The 13,499-nt window shown below is 34.0% G+C and overlaps 2 protein-coding genes across 2 annotated transcripts; both read right to left on the bottom strand.

Annotated features, from left to right (window-relative positions):
• Positions 1-229: 229 nt before the first annotated feature.
• On the bottom strand, positions 230-466 carry Smp_005170 (hypothetical protein; the record flags this gene model as incomplete). Its single annotated transcript, XM_018794106.1, has 1 exon — positions 230-466. One exon carries the CDS (start codon positions 464-466, stop codon positions 230-232), a length of 237 nt encoding a protein of 78 aa, XP_018648552.1.
• Positions 467-2,375: 1,909 nt separating this feature from the next.
• Smp_005160 (muscleblind-like protein) lies at positions 2,376-11,037 on the bottom strand (the record flags this gene model as incomplete). The annotated part of the gene is made up of 5 exons (XM_018794105.1): positions 2,376-2,865; positions 3,235-3,322; positions 4,111-4,217; positions 5,513-6,317; positions 10,696-11,037. 5 exons carry the CDS (start codon positions 11,035-11,037, stop codon positions 2,684-2,686), a joined length of 1,524 nt encoding a protein of 507 aa, XP_018648551.1. The 3' UTR covers positions 2,376-2,683.
• Between the last annotated feature and the right edge of the window lie 2,462 nt (positions 11,038-13,499).

The raw sequence follows: 13,499 nt of genomic DNA, 5'->3' as shown, positions 1-13,499 counted from the left end.
TACTGCAAATGCTACTGGTCTCTGTATATCCTTAACTCATCCCTCCGTACAGAACTGGGTAATAATGTTGGCATAACTAGTGTTGTTTCTCTGTTCTTTCTGCTTCCTGTGTAACAGGGAATGGTGTCTCCAACCGCATTTTTCAACAGCACATGACCTCGGTGATCGAGTTTTTTGCTACATGGTTAACCTTTAGACAAACACTACATAACTTGTGTCTAAGAACGAATTATTCCATTCCTCTAACATTCTTGTCTTTAAACTTCTGATATTGATCTAAAGAATGATTACCTGAGCACTCCAAACAGGATGAACTACGTAAGGGGACATTATCATCACTACTACTCGTATAAGATATCCTTGCTGCATTGTAATCTCCACTAATTCTCCCCTTTAAAATCCCAACATCCCTATTGTCACTAATACTACCGCAGTTGAAGAGTAGTCCATATCGAGTATTAGCCATATCAACTTGTTCCTTTACAAACTCAGATCGGCGAACAGAGGCTCACAACCTCCTCTGATAATCTTATAAGTTGTCTCAAGCCACTTTTGTTGAACAGGCATCGGTAATTTCAGAACCATAGTTTCAATAGTTCTGAAAGGGTTCAGGTCAGAAGCGTGATTCGTTTGTTCGAGAGTCAAACAGTATGCTTGCACTTCCCGAGACAATTTTCCAAAACCATCTGGTTGATTCCTTCTTATATTGGGAAAATTTAACAAGGTGTCGATGAACATGGTGATATTAAGTGTTTTTGTCTATACGTCTCTTCTAAAAGCTTTAGGGCTTGATGATAACCTATTTCTCGTTCTAGTATAGCATAATGAAGAATGGCGGATTTCGCTTCGCCGTCACAATATTGAATTTAGCTTAGCTCTAAATCCAATATTCTCACTCCCGATAAATCTCTCGAAATTTCCCATAAAATTCCAGTAATTTATCGGTGTACCATCAAATCTTATGATTCCTCTTAGTAAATATAGATTTTTTAATATTACATCCTCGTTGCTTATTGATCGGCCGAAAACCTCACTCCCCTGACGGCGTAACTTTTCTAGCTCAATTTCCTCTTCTAACTGGGTTATACGTAATCTAGCTAACTCAAGTTCCATCATGCTATTAGTTTTGGGTTTGTCCTTTTCGAGTTGGTTCTCATCATAAACTCCCAGATGATGATGTGAAAACTCTGGAATCCCATCAGAATCGTAGTATTTACTGAAAGTTATTTCAGTAAGTATATCGAATTTACTGTTGGGAACACTGTGGAAAGCAATTTCCTACAGACGCAACTTTAAGCTATTCTCTAACCTCGTGGGGATGTTCTTAATTTTGTTGTGCTTACCATCAAACTACCTTTTAAGGCTTTTCACATTTTGCTCTGAAAGTCGTCCAAGGCAAAACTAGTATCACTAATTTTCTCGATTACTGCTTATCCACTGGGACAAATTGTGTATTAGATACTACAAGTGTAAAAAATCATGATGTTCGTCGATACTGTTATAATCTAGTAAAAGATGTCTTTTCTGACTTTTACATTTACTTTTGCGAGTTTCTCTTTACCACCCAAGAAAACAACAATACTTTAGATCTTACGGTGTAAAGTCTATGTAAATCCATCAGACACTGAAAATGAGTAGATCTATACCCATTATTATTTGATTAATATTACTCAGAAACATTTACACACACCGCTACAGATTGTTTTTAATCATAACCTGAATAATCAAACCAAAAATATATGTGAAGAACCTAGAGCGGACAGCGCTTAGGTCCAAAGACTACTTACACAATAAGTAATTATGGTTTTCACAAATATAAATATGATTGCGAACTAACTTCATAAGAAATAATCTTGTCGTGCTAGAAATCATAAAAACGGAACACTGTATAAAGTATAATTATGGTGATAATTTTCGTACTGATCATTTTAATAACGTATATCAAGAGGTTTCGAATCTAAATTGTGTTTGTATATATTGAGAAGTGAATAATATAGAACTGTCTCCCAACAATACAAAGTCAAGTGAACAAGATTATGAAGCGAATATCGGTTGATTTTGTAACATACATAAAAAATTAAATCAGCATCTCACTGTCAATTTATTAAATTGAAAATAACCTAAAATTGGATAAACTCCAATAATCAAGTGTGCGCCTTCGTAAAAGTTCTTCAATGTTATCAAACATGTAACAGTAAAAAAAAATACAGTAACTGAAATGAAAAGAAGTGTATGACATTTTTTATTTATCTTCCACTTTTTAATATTTTATACAAAATGAACAGACTATTCCTAATTGATTAAAGTAAAAGAAAAGATTATCAAAATACTGAATAAATTTTGGGACGAGAAAAAAATTAAGAGAAAATGACGTTGGCAAAACATGGTTGATGGCAAACAACTGACTTTAAAGATTGTTCAGTGTTAGTTCTTATAAATCCTGGAGGAAGACATTCGATTATTGAATAAACATCAGTACAGACATTGGTCAAAACAAAAATAAGATAACTTCAAAAGATGAAATTAGTAGGAGATATCTATTTTTCAGAAAAAGTAGAAATCAAAACTCATGTGATGGACAGTTTTATATAAATATGTGTATCTTTAAAATAAAAAAACACCTAAATATCTTCAGAGATTTGGTAGAGATAAACATTTTCCAGGAGGTATTACTGGTTTAGTTCTAAAGTGTGGCGATAGTAGGAAATCCTGTGACACTGGCCAGAGCGGAATTCAATGCCATACTTCGATTAGCCGAAATGGCGAACAAAGGAATATGGTAATACTTGCATGGTACACGTGTACATCGACCTTTAGCAGCATCGCGACATACAGTCACACGTCCTTGATTAACTTCCACATTTTCTATTAAGTTAGGGAAAAATAGTAATGTTAGTTCATTATAACCAATCTGACATTTTACTTTAAAAGAGGGAAAATCAACCTGCATACAGCCAAAGTAAACCTTAAAAGCTCCAAGAGTCTCGCGGTAGTCTTCCTTGTAGTTATGTAATCTCGATATATTAGTACTGAGTCTATAAGTGAATACCTTCAGTTTCTGTCCTGGAAATGACTTCAATAAGAAATAAATCTATTTAAGAATGAAAAAGGGGTTGAGTATCCATAATGTCAAGGTGGAAAAGTGAAGCACAGCTAGACTTAGGTTATTGTAGAAAAAACTACAGAATTTACGTTATATATATATAAGAAACTTGCATAAAACATTTTACTTACCGTCAACTAGATGGACGTAACGGCACTCAGAGTTACGACGACATTTGCCAGCTTTAAAATCACGACATATCGGCAATGTTTCCAACAACTGAAATCAATTCCGAGAATATTTTTTTTATTGTATGAATTGTTCATGAAACCAGAGTACAAAACAAAAAATCATCTTACCTTCACTGAAGAAAAACAGTATATATTTATCCTTTGATTTCTAGACACTATAACGACAACACAAAGTCAGGCTAGACAGTAAACTGAATAGTTCATTTTTTAAAGGTTGTTTAAGCATGAAATATAACCTGATAACCACATATGTTTATGTAGTCTACAGTACAAAATTTACTGAAGACGATATGCAACTCATTAAATCAGAAAATTATTTGAAGTTTCTCATGAAATCAGCTTAGTGATTACGTTTCCATCTATCTCTTAAAAGTATATTTTCTATTGTAAAAACATAAAATCGTGGTTCATCTGCTTAACCATTTACATTTATAGGCTCAAAGTTTACTTTTTAAGATTTCGCAGTTGATTATTATTCGACTAAACTTACATATAAGTGTCACCTTATAATTTAGCCCATTAGTTACTTAAGACATATTAAGTTTGATTAATACATATGACAGTTAAAGTTAAGAGCACGTAAAAAGTAAACCACACTATATAATATGGTCATAAATTTTCTCAACCTAAATGAAAAATATCTATCTAAAACCATTACAGATCATCTTAGACACTATTTGTTTAAACATTTTTTAAATACCAGGAGTAAAACTCAGCACATACAACTGCACAAGAATAATCACGTCGATTAACTTCACTATTATTTGAGTTTAGAATGAAAGTTCATATAATATAAATGGAACAAGACAGGCTTACATGGCCTTTTTCATTAATGTAAGCCACATTGGTCATTGGATTCGTTGAACAAAAGCTGGTCCCATATAGTCCAGACGAGAGATGTCCTAATGCACCCGGAACTGGACCTGAAATATAAATATTAAGCAAATACTTTGAATACTAGTCGATAAGTATTGTTAAATAATATAATAATACAATATATTAATCAAAACTAGGAATTGAACCTAACCAAATGACCATGCACAATATTTAGTATTTGTGTATATGAAAATAAAAGCATTCAAACTAACCGGGTCATCTGGATTGCAAATGACTGAAAAATATCTAACATTCAGACTAGAATGTAATTAGCTATTGTACATGCAAAAAACAGATGAAATAATATCACAGAGCGTGTATGAATTCGAAATGAATAGATACAAGCTGTAGAAAAATACTCGATTAATTAGTTATAACCTATATAATCAACTGTCTATAAATACAGAATATTATTTGAAATACATGACTAGGTTGAATTACTGTATTTTCTAAATAGTCTCAAGTCAGTCCTTTTTAAGTTTTGTCGATTTCGATACTACAGTATTACGAAGTAAGAATATTTTGATCAGGTTTATCTTCATAACTATTCAACATACTTGTTACCTACATTTTTAATGTTATATTTTAGTACACTTCAAAATGAAAGATAAAGTTTGAAAGTATGACAGTTACATGAAATGTTTGAATGTCATTGGATGTAATTACGTAATCCAAGTTTTAAAAATAACAACTACAGAAGCTTAATCATACCAATGTGGCTGAAATAGGCTACAAAAATGCTTAATAACACGAGAAAACTTGGAGACATTGCAGCGACTCAGTGCACATGATACAAGGAAGCATAAATATTGAACTTCATAGTATACAGTGATTCATTAAAGATTTAAAACTTATACGATTACACCACATAAACCGATTTCACGGCCAAAGGGTGCTTTAATTAGTATCAGTCAAACATTTGCATGTTTTGAATTAGATCTTATACAAGTAGGTGTCAGACTTACGAGAACATCATTTTAAGCCTCGTAATTTAAACTACTTAACTTGTATATTTTCGTAGTACGCAGACACGACGGACTATAGCTAAAATACTGCTAGATCATTATAAGATGAAAACATACAAAACGGTTATTTCACATTAAAGTAATAAATGAAGAAACCTACAAAAGCAACTTGAATTATGGGCAAAACCGTTATATTGTTTCCTCAACTGGAAACAATGAAAAGTCTATGTATGTATGATATAATGTTCAAGACACGTCAAAAGTAGAAACTAGTACATGTATACATAAACGGTTGTTTGGTCCTTAATATCTACTGTTTACAGATAATAAAATGATATTAAAATGATTATCCAGATAAGAAATGTGGTATAACATACATGATGAATCCAAAACGCAGCCATGATTTTGAAGAGCAGGGATCGGAGGTAATCGTGAAGTGTCGTTTTGTGACAAATAGCCCACTGCTGCCACTTGTGCAGCAGTTAGATGAGCTTGTTGACTTCGAAGAATAAGTGACAACAACAGAGCTTGTTGCTGGTGTTGAAAAGTATTACTTGAAGCATTTGTATGAACATCATGAGCTGGAGGTTGATGGGCTGCTGCCAAAGCTGTGGCGGAGGTTAAGGTGGAAGACGGTACATATGATGAATACAAACCAGATCCAGGTAACTGCTGATTCGATACTGTCGACAACTGAGTTCGTAACAATTGATGAGACTGCAGTTGTTGTTGCTGTTGTATTAAAAAGTTATTTAGCGCTAATGCTGCAGCTGCTGAAGACATTGGATTAGGTGCATCACAACCATTGTTCATGGAATATAATGGTGGATATATGAATTGTGATGGAGTGTAAAGTGATGGAGCAGGTTGTGAAGAAAACGGAAGACCGTAAATACTCATACTTAACGGATTTAACATATTCGTTACCTCAGGATTAACATGAGATGTTCCTATATCTGTACAAGAATTTATTGGGGTAAGCCCAGGATTGAAAGACCCACAAGAGAGAAAGGTAGGAAATGAAGTTACAGAATCAGGCATATGACATTTTGTTTCACCATTTTGACAAGACCTTTCCAGTTTTTCGTCACCGTTACATGCGACAGTTGATTCTTTATTCTGACTTGTTCCGTCTAATGAAGATGAGGTAGACAAATTTGCTCGTTTTGTAGGTAACCATTTCTATTGCGTTGAAAAAAGTATTCATACTTAGAAATCAAATAACTTTCAAAAATACAGTACAATAAAAATGTCATTGACAAATTCATATCGATAATAAATTGTATAGTGGTTGATGCCTGTACAGTATTATTTCTTGAACTCATGGATAAATTGTTCACTTGAAAGAACGATAATTTACTTCATTTTTTTCTAAATACAGATTCGTATATTCAGGGCTTTGAGTTACTCTTTCTATGAGGGCTAGTGATACAACGCGATCGCCTAAACAGAAGAGCGGAACTAGAACCTGGGACATAGTAGTTGAAAGTCAAGCATCTTGACTATCAAGTCATTGTATCACATTTGAAAGTATGAATAAATAGACAGTTATTACATAACCAAAGAATCGATTGGTGAGTTCATTAGGTTTCGCAACCTTGGAGTCTATTATGTATACAACGTACGGAATCTTAAACACCTGTCTAGTAATCAGTGGTTCCCAGTTGTTTTTACAAAAGTTTCAGAAGGGGAAAAAGTATCTTCAAAGTAGTGGAAACGAAAACCTATCAATGAGATTCTTTGCTAAATTGCCTGGTAGAATGATAAGATTGTTCACTAGCTGTATGAAACTAATACTCCCTATTACTGGAATCAATACATGAAATATTCGCCAAACTTTATTCGCGCTAATTATAAGCAATAGTTCATTTTGCTATCTGGCGTTTAATAAAGTTTTGAAGATAGCCGTGGGAGCAGTCGATGATCTTCCTAAATTGTATACATCTCCATAGCCTTTGATTGCATAAACTGAATAATGGAAAACATTTTATCGTTGCCCACTTATCTAGGACAAAAAAATCGTAGACCAACGTTAAAATTGGAGGATACTCAGTTTTCGGTACTTATGATAGTAAGCACAAAATATATTTTCAATACTTTGTTACTGAAAGATGGTATTCCTTCAAACTGATTGTTAAAATGGAGAGTTATAGAGAAAACTAGATAAAATAACAGATGTGTTTTATATGTAGGATAAACTTTAGTAGAAGGTAACTGAAATATTTTCAGAGTTATTTTGCTCAAATACGCATCAAGTTATCAGGAGTATAAGAACTATAGCATTCGCGTATAAAATATTAACTTCATATGCGCACAGACGAAGATAAAATAGATGGGTAAACACTTAAGTTATCCATGTATTATAAATACAGATGTTTTTCCAAACTGATAAAGCAAACGATGATGAGATTTTAAAATGTTAAAGCTATATCAATTACCATCACACTGTAGTGGAGCACTAAAAATCCAGTTAAGCACTATAATTTCATGTGTAAACTGACATTACTATGGTTGCGAATTCGAGAAAAAACGAAAATACATACGCAGCTGAAGAAAGCCGATATATAAGTAAATGGTGTGAAAAGACATTGCAAAAATTTGAATAAAGTTATTCTATGCAGGTCATTCTCTAGAATAAAAGGAAATTGCAACTATTGCTCCGCCTGATTTTAAGACACTAATTACAAGCTATTGGGGATCATCTAATCAATCCGAAATCTTAATTCAAAACTGCCAGTGTGAAAACATGCATACAAAGGGGGTTAACTATACTTTGTCACTCAAACTAGCACCAATAATAAAAGTACTTTTGTTAGTACTGATTTAACTTTTCATCCATCCTATTTTTTTTCACCATGCGATACTGGTGAAAACAGTAGGATGTTCGGGACTATCTGTTATTGCCGTATGAAATATGCGTCAGTGTGTAGTAGTATTTTAACTCTCTGTATGGCTATAACTTCAGGATAAAACCTTTGAGTTTGTAACGATAAAACCTACTGCTTTAAAGTTTAGAAAAACCAATAAATTAATAAGTTTGGTAAAATATAAACTAATAACAGCATCGTTTGACTGCATTTAAACTAGAAAATTATATTGGTCCAAAGGAATCAGAATGAATCCGGTGATCATAAATTTGCACCTTAGAAATCTAATGGAATATTAAACAATCTGCTCAATGAATCTGTAGGAAACATATATTTTCTTTAAAAAATAATGCATGCCACCATGCTACAACAAAAAATTGTTTCTAGGGCTAGCGAAAGTAACCGTGTAATTGGAATTAAAACTTTGTAAAGTATACGTATGTTATATACTATAATTAAAATAAAGCACTACGCAGCCAAAAAGCGTTAATCAGGACAACATACAATCAAACAAGGAACAACAATTAAGTTGAACACAAAAACCCAAGCACATTAATTTTAAAGCAAAGCCAACGAGCAAAAACAGTAACTAAAAGTTTAAAAAGTGAACCACCCACATGCATTTCCAAGTCATTTTCAGATTTTCCAGAAGCAATATTAACCTCACGTTTCATACCGGCACGAATAAGTGAGGTGAAGGGATTAGCAGTAGTATTACTGGCAACTTCAGAATTACTTGTTACAATTGAAGGAACATAATTATCGACAGACGTAGTAGGAATGAATGCAGCTACAGCTGATGGGAGATTAGCAGCATTGGTTTGCTGCTGTTGAACAGATTGATATTGTTGTATTTGACGATTTGACATAGGATTCGCCAAACATGTTACAGCATTGCAATTATTAAAGCTTAAGAATTTTGACTGAGATAATGTGGAATTAAGCGCAACAAAAAACGAGCAGCTCATATGCGCACACATGTAGGACCAGCGCCCATGAGTAAGCAACCAAGCGTCACCAGAGATGAATATATATATGTTGTGAGAGTAAGGAAGGAGTGAAAGTCAAATCAAGAGAGTGGAAAAACAAGAGCTACAAAAATACTGATAAACAATCAAGTAATTTAAAGAATAAAAAATTATCAAGGCGGAACTATATGTATATAATGATTACTTTACCCACGTTATAAAATATCGGTTAGTATCAAGAAATACAAAGTAATATTGATCTAATATAGAAGTAGTGAGGCCACAATGATGGGGACAACTAGCGGTTTTATGTCATGTATATTACAGCAACACAGCGATTAATTGTACGTGATTATTCTATTTAAATTATCACAGCAAAAAGGAGTTTCTTTGTTAAGATGTTCAGCAGACACTCTTTTATTCATGCATACAAATAGCCTGTTAAATTGCTGCTACTATTAAGCTCGTAATTTGTAATCACATGAGTTTAAAACAATGAGGAATACAACACAATATCTTAACTTTTTTGAAATGTATACAGGATGAATAATTAAGAGCTGCTGCTTTATTATACTTATTGGGTTTGCCGAATGTGTCGATCCAATCAGAGTATTCTTTAACAAAATGCCTGCTCTGTGATAGCCTGGCATTCCGAACTTGACTGAAGGTCAGTGGGGGAGAAAGTAATTATCTACCTAACCATCAAAGTCACCACGCAAGGAATATCTTAACTCTTAACATGTAGAGACTAGTTTAATGCTACCACACAATTAAACATAAGTTTCACTATGACCACACAATTCCAGTAAGTTAAGACTACGAAATAAAGTTTAAAAACAAGTTTGTACTACGCTCATGTGTGAAGTTAAACTGCAAACTTCACCATGTATAATACTTAATCTCAATTAGAACTTTTGCTGGTTTGCTACTAAATTAATGTATCACTCAATTTAAAAATGTTACGCCTGATTAAACGCTTTTTAAATCTCAGATTTGCAGCCATAAATGTCACAAAGGCAAGAACTAAATGAAATTTATTCTAAAGCATTGCATATAAACCAGGTTCGGTAAAGCGAATCAAGTTTTCGAAATCATTCTTCACCTATGATAGCGCATGGAACAAGTATTCAGAATTCTAGACGTGTCCATGTCAAAGTTAGTCTTCGATAATGAATGATACAAGTGGTATACTTAACTCTAAAAAATCAAGCACCGATAAGTGAAATAGTATACTGCAAACAGAAATGTGTCACACCTTACTCTTGAGGAGCCGATTATCTTACTAACCATAATTCTTTTCCCACAAAAATATGATCATATAAACATTCACTAAGGGGATTTTTTCTCTAACAAAGTCCCTTTCCTTCTACAATGTAATTTAATTTAACTAACTATCCACTAACTAATCTCGAAGTTTAAGATAGAAAAAAGCAGTTACCGAACAAGAAACTACTTGAAGAAAATAAATTGTAGAGAGTGTATTTATACATTCACCGTAATTTTTGATAACAATAGTCCCAGAATCCATCCTCAAAGCAAATAAACAACTAAATATGCGAGCAAAATACAAACGATTTGGTTTTCAAGCTGTTACAACACTAAACACATGTTAACAATGAATCAAACCGAAGCAACATCAAGGAATACGAGCAAATAACATATATCAATACAAATATGAACATCTATAAACCATTATGAAATATCAGTGCTAAAATTGTGACTCACCTCAGAAGCAACTGAAGAGGATGTATCATTATTGATTGTTGACTTAGAAATAACCGAATCATGAGGAAACATTGAGCTTGAAGATAGTGTAGATGATGTTGGCAACACACCAGCAGCTTGATTTGCCTGTTGTAGGACAGCTGCCGCTGCTAATAACGCTGATGCACTTAAAGATGTCGGGTCAGGTGCAGAATTTAGAGGAGTTAAGTATGTTCCATAAACTGATCCCCCAACAGTTGATTGAAGTAATGTGGTAGGTGGCCATCTAAGACTTGAAGGGCAACTAGCTACTGAACTGAGAATGGGTAAACCAGTCGGTAGCGTCTGTTGTAGCGGTTGCATTGGAATGAGATTGGAAGTCTAATTAGGATAGTACAAAATAAATCTGATCAAATGTTTAGGGTTGAAAATTTCATATTTAACTATCCATTGATACACTGACAAAATTTAAAGATATTCCAAATGACCAGATAATTCGCTTTAAAAAAATACTACCGGACGATCTAAGTTGACAACAGTGACACATATAGTTGTTATAAAACAGATTATGAAATTACCATGTCATTAGACGTAAAGAAATAGTTTAGTTTATGGCAAGTAGAGATGAGTCGGAAATACTGTTAAGATATTAGCATACACACACGAATATATGCTGCGCACCCACACAAAAATATTGCGATTTCAGTACTGAATGCGATAAAATAACTATTGGTTCATACAATAATAATATTATTATTGTGTCGTGACTGTTGACGTTAGTACACTTTAGCACACATAAAATACAGAACCTGGTTAATAGTTATGCACATCTATCATACACACAACACATAAATGCCGATACCTACACACAAAATCAACAGAAATAATGGTCAGTAATATGAATAAATAAAAAAGGGGTGATTGTATGGCTGGGATCCAAATCGATAGACAGACAGAGTTAGTCTACCTTATATGTCAATGAATCACCTCTCATTTAAGGTCAGACTAGTACTGCTCACTTAAAACAAAGATATGAATCGGGAAAAGTCAAAGATACTAAGAGTGGGAACGGAGCACGACACCGAGCAACTTAAGTGAATTTACACACTGTATCATGCAATATTTCCAAGAGAACCAATGTCAAAACAATGAACAACCACAAATGTGAAGCAAATTAAAAAGTATCTATCTGGTAAATAGGTGGCTTTTACATTCACATAGGATTACAAAAACGTTGGACTGCGGCTCAGCGATCTAAAGGTGTTCGCGCGAGACCAAATGTCTTGGGTCTGAGTCCCCCGTGAGGGATCGTCGGTGTGCACTGCTAAGGAGTCCCACATTGTGACGGAATGGCCGTCTAGTGTTTCCAGACTTTTAATGGTAGTCTAACGTTGATCGGTTCATGATCTCGATTAAAACTACTTAAGTGGGGGCAAGATCTGACTCCAATGAGATCGCATGAATGATTGTTGTCAAAATATACATCCTGGCTATCCTCGTATGTAATACATGACTTAATCCGCGTTGATGAATAACGGAGTTAAATAAATCAAATACGAGAATGGATTTTGAATACATGTATTTTGTACACTCATTGGTCTGGATAGGAAATCAGAGGGATGAAGCAAAGAGAAGAGAGAGAAGCAGAAATGACACTCATTGGAGATGGCGGGTAAGCCAACTCGCTTTAATCAATATTTACAGTCAGATAAAAATAAGTTACAGACATGTGATGAATAGGATGAGAAGTGTGCACACAGATACGCTCATATAAAAAGTAGTCAGAGTTAATAAGTGAATAATTAACAAGGTGAAAACGTGACTCATGATGGATAGGTAAATTGGTTTGTCTAGAAGCTAGAATAAGGGTATATGGGCTTAACATAGCAATCGAAACTACACTACAAAAAACCCTGATACCAATATTTTTAGCGTACAGTTGGATTGTATCGCAAGTTTTATCAATGGAGGCTTACAGATTAAGCGCACAAATCTGAAGACCAGTGAGAAACATTGTGGTGGATACACCACTATAGACGGTAAATCAAAAAAATTTATACGAATTAAAAACTTTTTTTTCAAATCAACATGTACGAAAAGTCTCCGTTCCAAACGAATTATTATCAGTTAACTCACTCTTAACTCCGACAAACGTTGTTGATTTTCCAATAGTTTCCTTTGTTCATCGCCACGTTTAATAATAGCTTCAATTTGGTGTGGTGGTGGGTGATAATATTTACAGTGAGAAAACTTGCAGAGTTTCCTCTAAAACAAATAATTCAAGACTGAACAGATTACTAGAATGGCACACATTAAATACTATTGTGAACTGACAAATACATATGATGAGTGCTATTAAAGGTATGTCACTTGTAACTGATTATTCACGCAGTGGCAGAATAGATTTTTGGGGAACCTGAGAAGACATTTGACCCAAAGACAGCTGTTTAAGGCCAGCCACAAACAATCTATTTGTGAATAATTTTGGGAGTATTAGTTCTGTGCTTGTAAGACTTTTTGGTACCAGAAGTCTATAGGGTAGGTATGTTACCCTAAAGGAAGATTTTTAGCTCATCTTGTTGTGAGTAAACTGAATCATCGGAGGTGCTGGTTATCTGTGGAAAAACATCCTACTTCTCCCACATCCCAGTACTGTAGGCGGGAAAACTTCGATATCGGACCGTACATTTGTTGCTTCCGGTCTTGTCACTCTCGCCAACAGACCTACCTATCGTGGTAAAATCCCAAAGAATCAGTGTAGCTCGATTAAAACATTATAATATGTAACCCCGACTAGAATACCAATGTACAAATTAGGATATATA

Source organism: Schistosoma mansoni, chromosome 1 (assembly GCF_000237925.1).
Source record: "Schistosoma mansoni strain Puerto Rico chromosome 1, complete genome".
In the NCBI taxonomy this organism is placed as follows: domain Eukaryota; kingdom Metazoa; phylum Platyhelminthes; class Trematoda; order Strigeidida; family Schistosomatidae; genus Schistosoma; species Schistosoma mansoni.
Note: the sequence above shows the minus strand (reverse complement) of the source record. Positions and strands in the feature narration are given on the sequence as shown.